This window comes from Polypterus senegalus, chromosome 6, assembly GCF_016835505.1.
Source record: "Polypterus senegalus isolate Bchr_013 chromosome 6, ASM1683550v1, whole genome shotgun sequence".
Classification (NCBI taxonomy): Eukaryota; Metazoa; Chordata; class Cladistia; order Polypteriformes; family Polypteridae; genus Polypterus; species Polypterus senegalus.
The window spans coordinates 70215485-70231592 of NC_053159.1; the positions used below are offsets into that span (position 1 = coordinate 70215485).

The 16108-nt window shown below is 35.6% G+C and overlaps 1 protein-coding gene across 8 annotated transcripts in view; it reads left to right on the forward strand.

Moving 5' to 3' along the window:
• Positions 1-16108, forward strand: part of armc8 (armadillo repeat containing 8) — a 276158-nt gene that overhangs the window by 142952 nt on the left and 117098 nt on the right. For all 8 annotated transcript variants that reach the window (XM_039756304.1, XM_039756308.1, XM_039756310.1 and 5 more), the window contains 4 exons: positions 1138-1228; positions 2374-2434; positions 7865-8065; positions 14557-14652. In XM_039756304.1, the coding sequence (XP_039612238.1) occupies positions 1138-1228; positions 2374-2434; positions 7865-8065; positions 14557-14652 (449 nt within the window). The remainder of the gene's footprint in view (positions 1-1137; positions 1229-2373; positions 2435-7864; positions 8066-14556; positions 14653-16108) is intronic.

Here is a 16108-nt window from a genome sequence, read left to right on the forward strand (position 1 = left end):
CTTTGTCCAAATATTTATGGACCTAACTGTATCTATACCATTATTTTTGAAAGCATTCCCCGTTTACAGTTTTTTTTTCACAAGTGCCTAAGAATTGTACACAGCTTGTGAACTCTTTTGTAAAATGTGAAAATCTCATCAGCAATTTTTTGTAACTAAAGATTGCTTTGTGAATACACTTTTACAAAGCATAATTACCAGGGATTGATGCTTTTTAGTATTTCTTTATTCTTTTATGTTTGAATAGTTATTCCTAATAATAATAATATATTTGAAAATTGATTGTATAAATTGTTTAAAACGTAAATTAATTTTTTCTCTATAGTTGTATAAACTATTAAAAAACTTCTATTTCAAGCTAATTAATCAATCAATCAACATTTATTTATATAGCACATTTTCATACAAAAAATGTAGCTCGAAGTGCTTTACAAAATGAATAGAAAAATAAAACACAATAAAAAATAAACATAAGTCAACATTAATTAACATAGAATAAGTAAGGTCCGATGGCCAGGGTGGACAGAAAAAAACTCCAAAGCTGGAGAAAAAAAAAAAAATCTGTAGGGGTTCCAGACCACGAGACCGCCCAGTCCCCTCTGGGCATCTACCTAACATAAATCAAACAGTCCTCTTTGTATTTAGGGTTTTCATGGAAGGATCTGATGATGATGGTCACGTAGACTTCTGGCTTTCAGCCCATCAATGTTGGTGCATCATGATGCTTTGAGTAGGTGGTGGTGGCGCAGGCCGCCACCACAAAGAAACCGGAAAAAGAAACAGAAGAGAGAGTAGGGGTCAGTATGGATTTTGGAGCCACTGTGAATAGTTATTATGAAGAATTGAACATACAGAGTATCAGTATTAAGTTAAAGTGAAGTTATAAAAAGGCCATGTTAAAGTAATGTGTTTTCAGCAGTTTTTTTAAAGTGCTCTACTGTATTTGCCTGCCGAATTCCTATTGGCAAGTAATGCTCACTGATTTTTCGTTTTAATACATAATCTGCTCAAAATGTCTCTAAATTAAAGATTCGTTTTAAGCATGTTTTTTTTTTATCTTTTCCATTGTTGTTGCAGCTGTTTATTGTTAGTATGTAGAATAGCTATCTCATTAAGTGCTTATTCTTTTTGTTTTAGTGTTGGTGGATGGGGAGCTGTTGTCTCAGGTCTTTGTAAGGATGATGCAAAGGGACAAATCCATTGAAATGCAGCTCACAGCAGCCAAATGGTAAATATACAATATTGGTTTATACTATGTGAGATCTTTTATATAACCTTCAAAACCTGAAAGTTACACTTTTTATTTATATTATTTTGCATCCATAGACCTTGATTGTTATCCTGTTTATTGAAATAATCAGAATAATAATAGTGAAGTGTTTATCCTTTTTTATGTCGAAAATAATCCCAAACAATTTCATTTTGTGTATACAGTATCATGTTTTTTTGTTTTTTGTTTGTTTATGTCGCCCCTTTTAACATTTTTTACTTAAACAAAAACTTAATTTTATACTACTTTTGCAGTTGTCTTAGGAATAGTTTTTTTCTGGTAATATATATTTTTAAAATGAGTACTGTACTGTAAGAATAGTTTGGACCAGCCATATAGAACATACACATTGTCTGCTGTGAAGTTTAAAAATCTTCCATATTGGTTTTAATATTATTAGGCAGATGCTTTGTCATCAAGTATTAATACTTTTCAGATTTTCTGGTAGAATTCTAGTAATAACATATTAAATTATTAATAAATATTATTCTTTTTTTTATTTAACACAATTAGGTTGATACTTTATATGAGGACGCTATATTCTTGCATCAGTACTGATGTATTTATAAGAACAGGTTATTTATATATTGGCTGAACAAGCTTTGTGGACCATCATGAATTCATATTTAAATAACCTGAATTAGGAAGAATCTGAATTTTCCATTTAGAAATTAAGCTAACCAAAGAACAATGGCAGCTTTTCACAATCTTTTTCAATAGAAATTTGTTAAAAAAGTATAAAGTTGACATTTTCCAAAGAAATGCATAAATAAGTGTCAAGTTTTTTAGGTAGAGTTTTGAAGCCCAGAGAAGTATTCTGAACTTTTTTTTTTAACATAAAATGAATAGATTAATGGAATTTAAAGGTAAAGTAAAATTCACTGATGATTCATGGATCAAAATAAGTTCAAGTGTCAACTCACTTCAAGGTACACATTCTTCTAAAATGTTTAATGGAAAATTGATTGCAGCATTCATTTAAATTGTAGCAAGATATAAGCCTTCATTAAAATGATGTTTATTAGTTGACCAATAATGCTTGATAAGTTTAAACAATGACATTTATTTAAACCAAATTACTTTTATTTTTTCTTAATGTACAGTCTAACGTATATGTGCAGAGCTGGTGCATTCAGAACTACCTTTAACTGTATTGTATTAAAGGTAAGTAGATCTTTTGATCCAAAATGATTTTTGGTTTGAGTAGTACATTATGTAAAAACGTCGTAATTAGGTTTCCAACCATGCAGTGTTTGTGTCTGTAGTGCAGCCTAGTAAAATTCTCAATCATTTGCTCAGTTTTTAGTATTATTGTCTTTTTACCATTTTATGTCCTGGATTGACACCCCGGGCCTGGTTCTTTTTACATTTTTGAAAGTATGATGTATATTTTACAACCCCAAATCAGAAAAAGTTGGGACAGTGTGGAAAATGTAAAGAAAAAAGCAAATTATAAATTCTCCTCAAATTTTATTTCATTGAGACAGTATGAACACAAAATAATTCATGTTTTTGTCAACATCATTTGATTTGTAAATAAATAACCATTCTTGCCATTCAGGCTTGCAACACATTTCAAAAAAAGTTGGGACAGTGCAGCATTTACCACTTTGTACAGTTCCCCTGTCTTTTAACAACACTTAAAAGACGTTTAGGCATTGAAGAAATCTAAGAAGATTGAAGACTAAGTGTTGCAGGTGTTAGTTTGTCCCATTCTTTCTGCAAACAACGTTTTAGGTGCGCAACAGTACGGGGTCTTCATGACGCACTTTTCGTTTCAAAATGTGCCAAACATTCTCTATAGGAGACAAATCAGGGCTGCAGGCAGGCCAATCAAACATCCGCACCCTCTTCTTACGCAGCCATGCCTTTCTTATGCGCGCAGTATGTGGTTTGGCATTGTCTTGCTGAAATAAGCATGGGCACCCCTGGAAAAGACGTCGTTTTGAAGGCAGCATTTGTTCCTCCAAAACTGAAATATACTTCTCAGCATTGATGGTGCCATCCCAGAAGTGCGAGTTACCTTTGCTGAAGGCACTGACACAACCCCATACCATGACAGACGCTGGCTTTTGGACTTGTATCTGGTAACAGTCTGGATGGTCCTTTTCCTCTTTGGTCCACAGCACACGGCATCCATTTCTTCCAAAAAAGATGTGAAAACCGATTCGCCTGACCACAATACACGTTTCCACTGCACAATGGACCATCCCAGATGCCTCCGAGCCCAGAGAAGTTGACGGCGCTTCTGGACACTATTTATGTAGGGCTTCCTTTTGGCACAATTCAGTTTTAGCTGGCATTTCCTAATGTAACTACGTACTGTAGTGCTTGAGAGTGACTTCCTGAAGTAGTCCTGAGCCCACGCAGTTATATCATTTATTGATGAATGACGGTTTTTAATGCAGTGCCGTCTGAGGGCTCGGAATTCACGGCTATTCAGTTTAGGCTTGCACCCTTGGCCTTTGCGCACGGTAATTTCTCCAGATTCCCTTATTCTTTTCACTATGTTATTCACTGTAGAGGGAGAAATGCCCAAATCTCTTCCTATCTGTCTTTGAGAAACGTTTTTCTTCATCATTTCAAGGATTTTTGCCCGTACTTGGTGGCAAACTGGCAATCCTCTGCCCATCTTTGCTCCTAAAGGAGTAGGCCTTTCCTCGATGCTGCTTTTGTACCGAATCATGATTGCAATCACCTGTTAACATCACCAGTTTAAAATCACATCATTATTTAGTTATTATACCTCATTACTACCCCTGAATTGACCCCATCCCAACTTTTTTTGGAATGTGTTGCAAGCCTGAATGGCAAGAATGGATGTTTATTTACAAATCAAATGATGTTGACCAAAAAAAACATGAATTACAGTGGAACCTCGGTTCACGAACGTCCCGGTTCACGTACAACTCGGTTCACGACCAAAAAGATCGCCAAACTTTTGCCTCGGTTCACAACCACACACTCGGTATACGAACAAGCCAGGTTCCCTTGCCTGCCTGCAAGCTGAGCTGAAAGAGAGAGAGAAAGAGAGAGAGAGAAAGGGCGAGCGAGCACGTGCCTGCTAGGGAGGGGGAGGAGGAGATTGCTTCACGTGTTTGCTGAACAAGCCAGTTTCCTTTCGCGTCCTCAGTTGAGAGAGAGAGAGAAAGGGCGAGCGAGCACGCGTGCCTGCTGGGAAAGGGGAGGAGGAGATTGCTGCACGTGTTTGCCTGCCTATCTGTAGGCTGTAGTGCAAGCGAAAACATCCCCCTCCCCACAGGCAGCCTGAGAGAGAAAGAGAGCTGCCATGCTTTTTCATTTAAGAAAAGCCGCTCCTTGTTCATTGTTTTCAATAAGACGTGCACTCTCTTTGTGCTCTACAGTATTTCGTGTGCTTTTGCAGTTAACTATGGCTTCTAAGCAAGTGGAGAGTGGTCAGAAGAAAGTTTTGAAGAAAATTGAAATCGAAGTACTGTAAAGAAAGAAATTACAAAAGGTGGAAAAAATGTTTACCAGTTTACTCATTTACCAATCGGAGAACCCTCGTGCTTTCAAGCAGCATAATGTAAACAAAGCCAGACTGCCAGTAATGTGGAGGGTCACAAGAACGTTCTTTTAGAATGGCTGCATGAGGCTTTCACTCCCACCAGCTAAACAGCTAAAAGCACCAGAAACCCAAGAAATCACAAGAGAGAAAACACCTGAAGGAAAACACTTCATGCCAGAACTCGTTTCATGCAAGGTTAGTTTTCTTGGTGGTTCTTGTATTACGGATTTTTCAAAAGTAATTTTTTTAGTTCATAATGCGATTTGTTGCAATGTTATTTTTCTCTTTTTTCAAATGTTCGCTTTTTTCCTTGTGCTTAAAACTCATTAAAAATTGTTTACATGGAGGACTTCTTCGTGTGATTTGTTGCTATGTTACTTTTTTGGTTACTTGCGAGTTGGTTTTAAATGAAGTTCGGATTTGTGCGATGTTTTTTTCTGCTGTGCTTAAAACTCATTTTAAAAACATTGTTTATAGCGATCAGGCTTTAGGTTTAATAGCGTGATCTCCTGCAATCTCACTTTTTTGTTTGCTTGTGAGTTGGTTTTTGCAAGCGCTTCGGATTTTTTTTTCCTGCTGTGCTTAAAAGTCATTTTAAAAAAAAATGCTGCGAGCACATGCTACAGAGAGATTAGAGAGCCGGGCAGCTGACAGGGAAGGGATTGGGGGGACGGATAGGTGTGTGTGTGTATGTATGTGTGTGTGTGTTTCTGCGCTCGTGCTACACAGAGAGAGAGCGCGTGAGCGAGCCAGCTCCTGTAGCTGATCAGGGAGCCTGGGTGTTTTGTGTCAGTGTTATTCAATGTTTTTACATTAGTTTACTATTACACTGTGGATTCTATGGTGTAATTAACTATATTTGTGCTTAATCTTTACATATTTTTACATATTTACATACAGTTTGTACGGTCTGGAACGGATTAATTGTATTTACATACAATCCTATGGGGGAAACTGCTTCGGTTCACGACCAACTCGGTTTACGACCAAAGTTCTGGAACGAATTATGGTCGTGAACCGAGGTTCCACTGTATCTTGTGTTCATACTGTCTACAATGAAATAAAAGTTAAGATAAATTTGTAAATTACTGCTTTATTTTTTTTTTCACATTTTCCACACTGTCCTAACTTTTTCTGATTTGGGGTTGTATATGAGTCATGTTCATACATATATTACATATTGCCTATTAAGTTTCTTCTTTTGAAAAGCTGTGCATCATGAGATTGTACACCAGTGACATGATGAGAGTGCTCTTGATTTTATGTTCAAAGATTCTTTTATCCTTCTCTGGTCATATTTTCTTTTTCTGCATGCATTTACAGTCAATTTATGAAGTGCACGTATTAAAAATATATTTAAAATTATTATTATTATTAAAAAAAGATACAATTATACTGTTAACCCGTTCACCCACATAAAAATTTTGTTATATTATTTAACTAGAAATGCACTAAGTAGAGAAAGGTTTAATTTTCTGATGTACTGAAAAATGTGGCGGTCCTATATTAAAAAAACAATCTTTACCAGATTAATAATGTAAAATAAAACTATATCCAGAGTTGCCGCTATCTGCCCTTGACCCCTTTCCCACAGCTGCAGCAAGTGCCCCAGACTTCTTGAACTTCACAGGAGTGATGGTTCTTATACTACAGTTACAGAGCTGATTGCTTATGACTTAATCTGCCTACATTATTCTAACCATGCAGTGGTATTTTTATCTTAGATACCACCTGTGGATTTGTTAAAACATGTACAGATTGGCCCTTGTAATTTGCGAGTTTGATTTGTGGTTCTGCATATATGTGGGGTTGTCATCAATAATTGAATTAAGTTATTTTGCAAGTTTTGCGACCTGTTTGCGGAAAACCACAGACAATGCTGTAAGCCCTGCTTCTTAAAGTCCTAGTCTGCAAATCCCAGAAACCCTGGGAGTACTATGTTATTGGGCAGCTTCAGCTGTTGCTGCAATGGCTCTGGGGTGAAAGATGAGCATGGTAGCTTTAAAAGTGTGCCATAACAAGCTGGCAGGATCCCAGTCGATGCTGCCTTTTTGTTTTTAACACTTAAATGCACAATTGGATTACAATTATACCAACTAGATTACAGATTTCCCAGGATTTATGTTCTTGACCTTTGCCCGCTTGTTGATGTGAATTTGTTTTGGTTGGAAAATGTCTGTCTGGGAGTTCTCCCAACTTCTGTAAACCTTCACATATATTGATGTCACGGTAGGACAAAAATTTCCATAACTTCTAGAAGACTGTTCAAAGGGGATTTATCTTCATCACTACCATCTTCATCTGCATTTGCGAAACTGGACTGTGTTTATAATTTTGTGCTTAGTGTTTTATTGGATTTAATTTCTATCTGTAATATTAATAATGTTTTTCATTTACTACCTTAAATATACACATATATTATGTATTATAATATAAATTTCAGAAAACGTTACAGTTCACCAAAGAACTCCTGAACTTCGCAGTTTGTCTGGGGGACACTCTGTATCTTTGTCTTTGCACCCAGTCTTGCACACATAATTAGATTGCGCAGTCATCGTTTTATCTTGCAAGTATTTGCATCTTATTTAGTACAATATGTATCTTGCAAGTTTTTGCATCTTATTTAGTGCAATACACTTAAAGTATGTAGTCATGGGCCCAAAATGTGTTTGCTATTTTTCACATTCATAGGGGTCTTGTGCCCCTAACCCTCATTGATCGCAAAGGATTACTGTATTTGTTTTTGTTTATAGTCTTAAGTAGAGTTTGGTTCCATTACATTCAATGTTGTCTTCAGGACTTCATTTTATTAATTCTGTTGATGATCTAACAATGGGCTTAATTATCTATAAAGTAATATTTGGTTTCAGTCATACATTGCAAATGTTAAATATCATTATTAGTTTATTTTTAAATATTTTCAATATTTTTTTTTATTTCATGCAGCTATAGACTTTATTTTCTCTGTCGATATTTTCTAGCTTTTTTTTCTTTGTCTTGCTCTTTCTGAAGGAAGGTTTGTGGTTTATGTAAACAAAATGTAAAGTGACTTTTGTTTTACTTAGACACTTCCGTGCCTAGTCCGAATGTGCAATAAGGACCGGTTGCTAGAGGAAAGAGTTGAAGGTGCAGAAACGTTAGCCTATCTAATTGAACTTGATGTAGAACTTCAGAGAACTGCCAGCATCACTGACCATCTTATTGCCATGCTTGCTGACTACTTCAAATACCCCAGCTCAGTCAGTGCCATCACCGATATCAAGCGGGTAAGTTTATCAAAATGATCGTTTCTGTGTTTTTGGGCAAAAAAGACCCATGAAGTTTATAGAACCTTTAGTTTGTTATTTCATTTTGTTACTTGTATCTATAATGATGCAGTAAATGTGCTCTGTCTAATATCTCGACTAGTGCAAAGTTTATTTGAATTAATTAGCACCTTTAGATTAATTTCCTGTTATTTTTTATGTGACTGAACACACAATTTCTTTTTTTTTTTTACCAGCTTGCACATGAACAGCTAACAGGAGGTTTAAAACACAAGAGTATGATACTTCAGGGGCAAATGCATACAGTTTACTTCCAGAGTGTACTCTCATATTTCTTAGTCTGTCTTTGTCTGGCTGGGTAAAATCTCCAGCAAATGAATGGAATGTATTAAAATTTGTCATGGTTAGAATATTAAGTCGGTCCTCATGTTATTAAAAGATGAGTTTTAGGCCAGGAAAAGCATGTGCACATGCAGTATTTGGGCTAGTAGCAAGCATTTTAATAACCTCCAGTATATCTATTATGGGCCCAGAGAACATACTGATTAACACTAGAATTAACAGAGCCTACAAAAAAACTCGTAAATTCGGCCCACCTTAAATCCCTTCGCACCTCTTCCGTCAGCGTCTTTTGTCTTGTAAATGTGTCAATAACCACAAGCATTAAGCAGCCTGCTATACCATCCCCCTCACCGCCACAGAATGGGCAAGAAGTTCTCCCAGTTCCTGCCTTGATTATCTGGGAGTGAGCCACTTAGAATTGTATAGAGTAAATAATTTCATGTGTGTTCTGTGTCTACAACAATCTATGTAAACACATTGTTAAAACAGAAACTTTTTTTATGTTTTAGTAATAAATGACAAAATATAGACATGAACTGTATATAATGTGTGAAGGCTGATAGCCAAATATCAAATAAACACTTTCACAAAAGGTGCATATACAATACGACATAAGAACTGCTGACTTACAATTCAGAGGTGGTCAGTTTGAAACCAGCTCCCCCCACAAATTTACCGTTTTGAGTAGTGAGCTACTCTTATTGTTAATATTATACAATAAAAACATACATTTGATTTGTGCCTGTAACAACCAGTGTAAAGTTATAGTACTTGGAAAAGTTAATGTTTTTTTTTTTTTTACTTTTAATCTCTCGAATACAACACCCACCCACCACCCAAGATCTGATGCAGTTACTTTTAATCTGAAACTGGGCATAACTATAGATGTGAGTAGTGTTTTGAGACAATGGAATTGGAAATTATCTGATCTGGAGGGATAAAAGCTGACACACAAACGTTGGTGAATCTGCCTTCTTCATATCTCATTATCGCTTGAATTTATGTATAGTAGAAATATGTAGTACATTTCAGAAAACATTTTGACACGGATGCAACATTATTCATATTATTCATATTCATTTGCATGGTGCAATAGCAGGCTGCTTGGACTTATCAACATATTTACAAGACAAAAGAAACTGACGGAGAGGTGCAAAGGGATTTAAGGTGTGCCGGATTTACACGTTTTTTCGTAGGCTGTAGTAATTCTAGTGTTAATGGTGAGCATTTTATCAATACTAATAAAAGGCAAAGCCCTCACTGACTGACTGACTCGCTCACTCACACACTCATCACTAATTCTCCAACTTCCCGTGTAGGTAGAAGGCTGAAATTTGCCAGGCTCATTCCTTACAGCTTACTTAGAAAAGTTGGGCAGGTTTAATTTTGAAATTCTACGCGTAATGGTCATAACTGGAACCTGTTTTTCTCCATATACTGTAATGGACTGCAGGTCGATGGCCGTGGGGGGCGGAGTTGCGTGTCACATCATCACGCCTCCCACGTAATCACGTGAACTGACTGTGAACGCAGTACGTAGAAAACAAGGAAGAGCTCCAAAGAGCGCTGAAGAAAAAACCCATACAAGCATATTCATAGGTGCAGCTACTGCGGAAACAAAGCACGGTGTAAACCGTAAGTTTAAATTAAGTTTATAGACACGCTCACTCTGCCGTTTGTCATGCCTTCGACGAATACTTTATTCGCGAGATACGAGTTTAATGAGAAGACACAAGGTATAAACAGGACTTTGGATCACTTTGTAACGGAGTTAAAATTGCTGTAGCGAGAAACTTTCAAGTGCCGGGTCTTAGCTAACATTAAATAAAGCCGTGGACATCGCAACATCACACAAGAGAGCAGCTCACGTCAACTGACTGAACGCAGTACGAGTGATCACTTCCATGCATCAAACCTGTTCAAAAAACGCATTACACAATTGACAAGGTAAGAAAAGAATATGCTCCGAGCTGAGCTCCACAGCTAACGCGGTCTTGCGGAAGCAACTTTGTCACGCTGCCACCAAATTCTCACAGAAAAATCCACAAGTTAATACACACGCTGTCTCTACAGTTTCTCCACACTCAATGTATTCCTCGCATCCCCGTTCTACCCTCTGATCTCCCATTTCAATTCAAATGCCTCCAATTTCCAGTAAGGCTCTGCTTTGCGATGACAAGTAATAAGTCTCATGGACAGACCCTACAACAGGTTGCCATTGATTTGAGGCAAGATTGCTTTTCTCCTGGACAACTATATTTTACTGTTGGTATGATGTTCTTTTTCTGAAATGCTGTGTTCCTTTTACGCCAGATGTAACGGGACATTTACCTTCCAAAAAGTTCAACTTTTGTCTCATCAGTCCACAAGGTATTTTCCCAAAAGTCTTGGCAATCATTGAGATGTTTCTTAGCAAAATTGAGACGAGCCCTAATGTTCTTTTGCTTAACAGTGGTTTGCGTCTTGGAAATCTGCCATGCAGGCCGTTTTTGCCCAGTCTCCTTTCTTATGGTGGAGTCGTGAACACTGACCTTAATTGAGGCAAGTGAGGCCTGTAGTTCTTTAGACGTTGTCCTGGGGTCTTTTGTGACCTCTCGGATGAGTCGTCTCTGCGCTCTTGGGGCTTATTTTGGTCGGCCGGCCACTCCTGGGAAGGTTCACCACTGTTTCATGTTTTTGCCATTTGTGGATAATGGCTCTCACTGTGGTTCGCTGGAGTCCCAAAGCTTTAGAAATGGCTTTATAACCTTTACCAGACTGATAGATCTCAATTACTTCTGTTCTCATTTGTTCCTGAATTTCTTTGGATCTTGGCATGATGTCTAGCTTTTGAGGTGCTTTTGGTCTACTTCTCTGTGTCAGGCGCTCCTATTTAAGTGATTTCTTGATTGAAACAGGTGTGGCAGTAATCAGGCCTGGGGGTGGCTACGGAAATTGAACTCAGGTGTGATACACCACAGTTAGGTTATTCTTTAACAAGGGGCAATTCCTTTTTCACACAGGGCCATGTAGGTTTGGATTTTTTCTCCTAAATAATAAAAACCATCATTTAAAAACTGCATTTTGTGTTTACTTGTGTTATATTTGACTAATGGTTAAATGTGTTTGATGATCAGAAACATTTTGTGTGACAAACATGCAAAAGAATAAGAAATCAGGAAGGGGGCAAATAGTTTTTCACACCACTGTGTGTGTGTGTGTGTGTGTGTGTGTATATATATATATATGTATATGTATATATATATATATGTATATATATATATATATGTATATATATATATATGTATGTATATATATATGTATGTATATATATATATATATATATATGTATATATATGTGTATGTATATATATATGTATATATGTGTGTGTGTGTGTATGTATATGTATATATGCAGTGGTGTGATGTTTCCTTTTCTTTTTCATAACTTCTTTAACACACTACTTCTCCGCTGCGAAGCGTGGGTATTTTGCTAGTTTATTATAAGATACCTCTTGTGCCTTTTCTGTAACTGCATAAGGCATGATCTGCTTGTAATGGAGTGAATCCCCTTGTTTTTGATAATGTATCCTTTCCTAATGCTGAACACTTAAAATTTGGAAGGAGCGTTAGTGTACATTTTTGACATGATTTTATTTAACTTGTCCTCTGTATTTGTGTGGGTCAAATATAGCAATCAATTTTTTACCCACTTTTACTGAACCAATTTCCGTCAAACTTTGCGCGCATACTGATCTCTGGTGACAATGCAGTATTTCATCAGTTTTGACTTGGGATCTGTACGTTTCTGTGTTATATTTAAATTTCTCATCTTCTTGTATTACAATTTTAGCGATTATGCACACACACTATATACAGTATATATATATAAACTTTATGTATACTTTATATATATATATATATATATATATATATATATATAAATATAAATCTGTGCTGGTCAAGTGGTTAGCATGTTGGACTTTCGATGAAATGGTTGCAGGTTCAAGACCAATGTAGTCAAATTATTTAAAAAAAAATAAATAAAAGCTCATTTCGATCAATTGATATTGATGTTTTCTCAAATTACTTCAATGTGACAGTTAAGAAGCATTGCACAAATGGTTAGCTTGTTGGATATTCAATCAAATGGTCTAGGGTTCGTGACCTGTGTACACAAGGTAATTTTTCGTTTTTAAATAGTACCAATTTTTCATAATTTATATAGAATTTTGGCAAAGTACTATTTTTAGTGATTTGTTTGGCTTTTCTAAGAAAGCGTAAATGTTTTTATTCTCTAATAGATAAACACATTTTTAGTACTTCTCATATGTAAGGTTTCACCATGGCTAAAATGAAATGAGAAATGAATATGAATGAATGTCACATTTCACTTTAAAATTGTTGGTCCACTCTGTCACTAATGTCATTTCTGTCAAATCACCTTCTCACCCAAGTCATGGTTTTTGTAACGTGCTGAGGACAATGTGGCATTGGGGTGGCTAAAAATATATTTTAAAAAAAAAAAAAAAAAAGGTTTTAAGTGACATTATTTTATTAAAAAATAATAATTTTTATTTCTTGTACTAAGATTCTGTTGATAATATGTGAAAAAATTGTGGGGCACCCATAAAATATTTCATTTAATTCATTTAAAATGCTTAGATTCATTAAAGTTAAATTTCTAACTACCTTAAACTATGGAAAGCAAATGACACATCATATAAAACTTGATTAATGTAGGATAATGGTTATAATTGGAGAAATGGTTCAATTCCAGTCTGTTGCTAATTAATTTAATTCAATTAAAATGCATAGATTCCTTAAATGTTTTAAAAAAATAACACTTATAATTTGAAAATTTCTTGCAAGAAAGCACAAGACTAGAAAATTTTGCAAGAATGCATAGGACAAAGTTAAACCCAGTTCCCAACCAACAGCTCTCATGCATTCTTCGCCACACTTCAGCATGTTTCCTGTTATATATCTCATAAAGGCTGCTTTATACTTTGACGTGCCCTTGCTTCAACACTTTTGGACAGTACATCTTGCTTCTTTTTTTCTCTTAGTCAAAAATAGTAGGAATAACTCTTCTTCATCTGTGGAGTCTCATCTGTGACATTGTTAGGTATCTGATATTGAATAAAAACTGTACCTACTGACTAGCAGAATACAATGTATTTCACTCACTAACCACAATCACTATGTTGTGGTCTTAATGCGATAAGTATAAACAAGCCCTTTGACAGCGTGTTTATGTAAGGAGCAGCTAACCAACAGCAGTCGCACTGAGGAATATTGCATGCCAGTTTATACAAAAGAAGGCCATCTGCAAAAATGAACTGAAGGAGAAAAGCTCAATGAAAGTACATTTAGCAAGTGCTTTCCAGGTGCTGTGGTTATGAGTGTAGTTAATGTTTGTGGAACTGATCTGTAAATAAACTATATATTATCCCCCCTACCTCTTCATACTTATCTGCAACCTTGTTCAAATGCCGACAAGGGGACTACAATTACTATCAGCCAGTGCGCTACTCTAGACGATTTATTTAGCACTCACAAAGTTTAAATAAGAAAAAAAAAATAAAAATAAAAATTTGGAAATTAACCCAAGCCAAGCTACAGATTTTCCTTTTTTATCCCTTTCTTTGTGGATTTTTCTTTTGTGTATCTAAAAGCGTTGTGGTTTCTCACAGTGCGCCACTGCTAATCATTACTCTTTGTAATCAAACTAGTACAAATTGCTAAACATGGTATCCAGACCCCACAATGTAAACTGGTGTGACACATAACTAATTTCATATAGAATGTGCCATTTTTTGCATTTTTGGAAATATGTTTTCAGTGGATAAAAATTCTGGTCTGTTTTGAAGGTTGATTTCCATGTTATGTGATGAAAGAAATCAGTTTGTTTATTTTATGATTGTAATTCATTTGTAATTTATTTTTGAGTGTCTTTTTGAGCAGTGTGAGAAGGAACATTTTCACTATTTCTTTGGGCAGTAACATATCAATTGTAAATGTATTCTGCATTTCTTTTTATATTTCAGCAGCTGGAGCTAGTTGAGTGACTCACTCAAAAATTGACCACCAAATGCATTTTAAGATTGCTAAATTTTTATCAGTAATACAGAAAGTTGTTTGATGTTTTTTTTCCTCTAACTTTCCAGCTTGACCATGACCTTAAACATGCTCATGAATTGAGACAGGCTGCTTTTAAATTGTATGCATCCCTGGGAGCAAATGATGAAGACATCCGAAAGAAGGTATGACTGGAATCACCTTACTTACACAGTAGTAATATAATCTGAAAGGAGCATTATTAAAGCTGCTTTTACACAGTATAAGCATATTAGAGATATAATTATATTATAAATGTCAGTAAATAGTTATTTTTAAACTGGATACATAAAACTAAAGCATCCTTAATTTATAATGTATTAAAAATTTTCAATTCTTTTACTCCGTTTCAGTTTTATTGTTGTCTGATTCGTCTCCCTCAAATGCTGCACATTCTTCCTTTGCAAGATCTATAGATTAGCATTTTTATTAGCATTTGAAGCTGATATCTCTAATCTCCATCAATGTTATTTTTTGTCTTGGCATACAACGCCTAGGAATTGAAATGTTCCAAAACTTTTTTTTTGTTCATAAATTATTAGATACTGGACTTCTATTGGGTAAAACCAGATATCTTTTTTGGGAGTTTCAACAAGATACTATGGATAACTTTGGCTTGAGTCTATTTTTAAGTATCTTATGTAAACCAAATATTTTTATTAATTTAATATACTAAGGGGCTCTGCCTCCCTGCTCGCTTGGCTCGCCAACCCCCAGGCTGGTAATACGTGCTAGCCACTTCGCGGCTCTGTCACTCACGTATAGGGAAGTGGATGTATAATTTAAACAGATTATTGTCTTTGGAATTGTTACATATGCATAATAGACCTAACCATTTAAAAAATAGAAAATGTAATCAATTGAAAGAAAACTATATTTCATGTTGCGTTAGAGGTATTTGTTGCGTTATACGTTTTCGTTCTGTTTGGCTTTGAAACTAACACACAAACTTACACTTTTACTGTAAAACTTAAAAAAGTTAAAACAATATTTTAACTTTTCGTCAATATCGCATTGAGTTTTGATTCTGTGTTTGGAGCTACATCGTGACAACGCAATGTATAACTGCCCGTGAATATGGTTTCTTTCTCCCTAATAAATAAACCGACTTTTTTGAGTGTTTGTCCCTGTGATTTTTTTAATTATCACAGCTGTTCTTTTATCTTACTGCTTTGTCTCACATAACATTAAAGTGTCTCTCGCGGGACATCAAATTTCTTCTGAGAAGATCACATATTGTCTCCTTCCAAGATTTATTTATTTTTTTTAATAATAAGAGAGATTGCTTTCTGTAACTCTCTTTAAACTTTTTACTTAGTCATTATGGGGTATTGAGTAGAGATTGATCTGAAAATATCCTTTTGAATTTAAATATACACCAGTTGTGCAGAAAGTGAAGGGGTCTGTATACTCTCTGATTCCATTATATACACTTGAACTTGAATTTTGTGTGGCAGAAAGGGGGGATGTTCTCTAAGAGGAGCAACAAATGGGATGGTAAGGAGTTTGAAGGCTTTGGAGGATTTCATCATATGGCTTGTGAATAATGGCATGATCACCGTGGATTGTTCGATTTATCTTACCATGTGCACAAACCGTTTC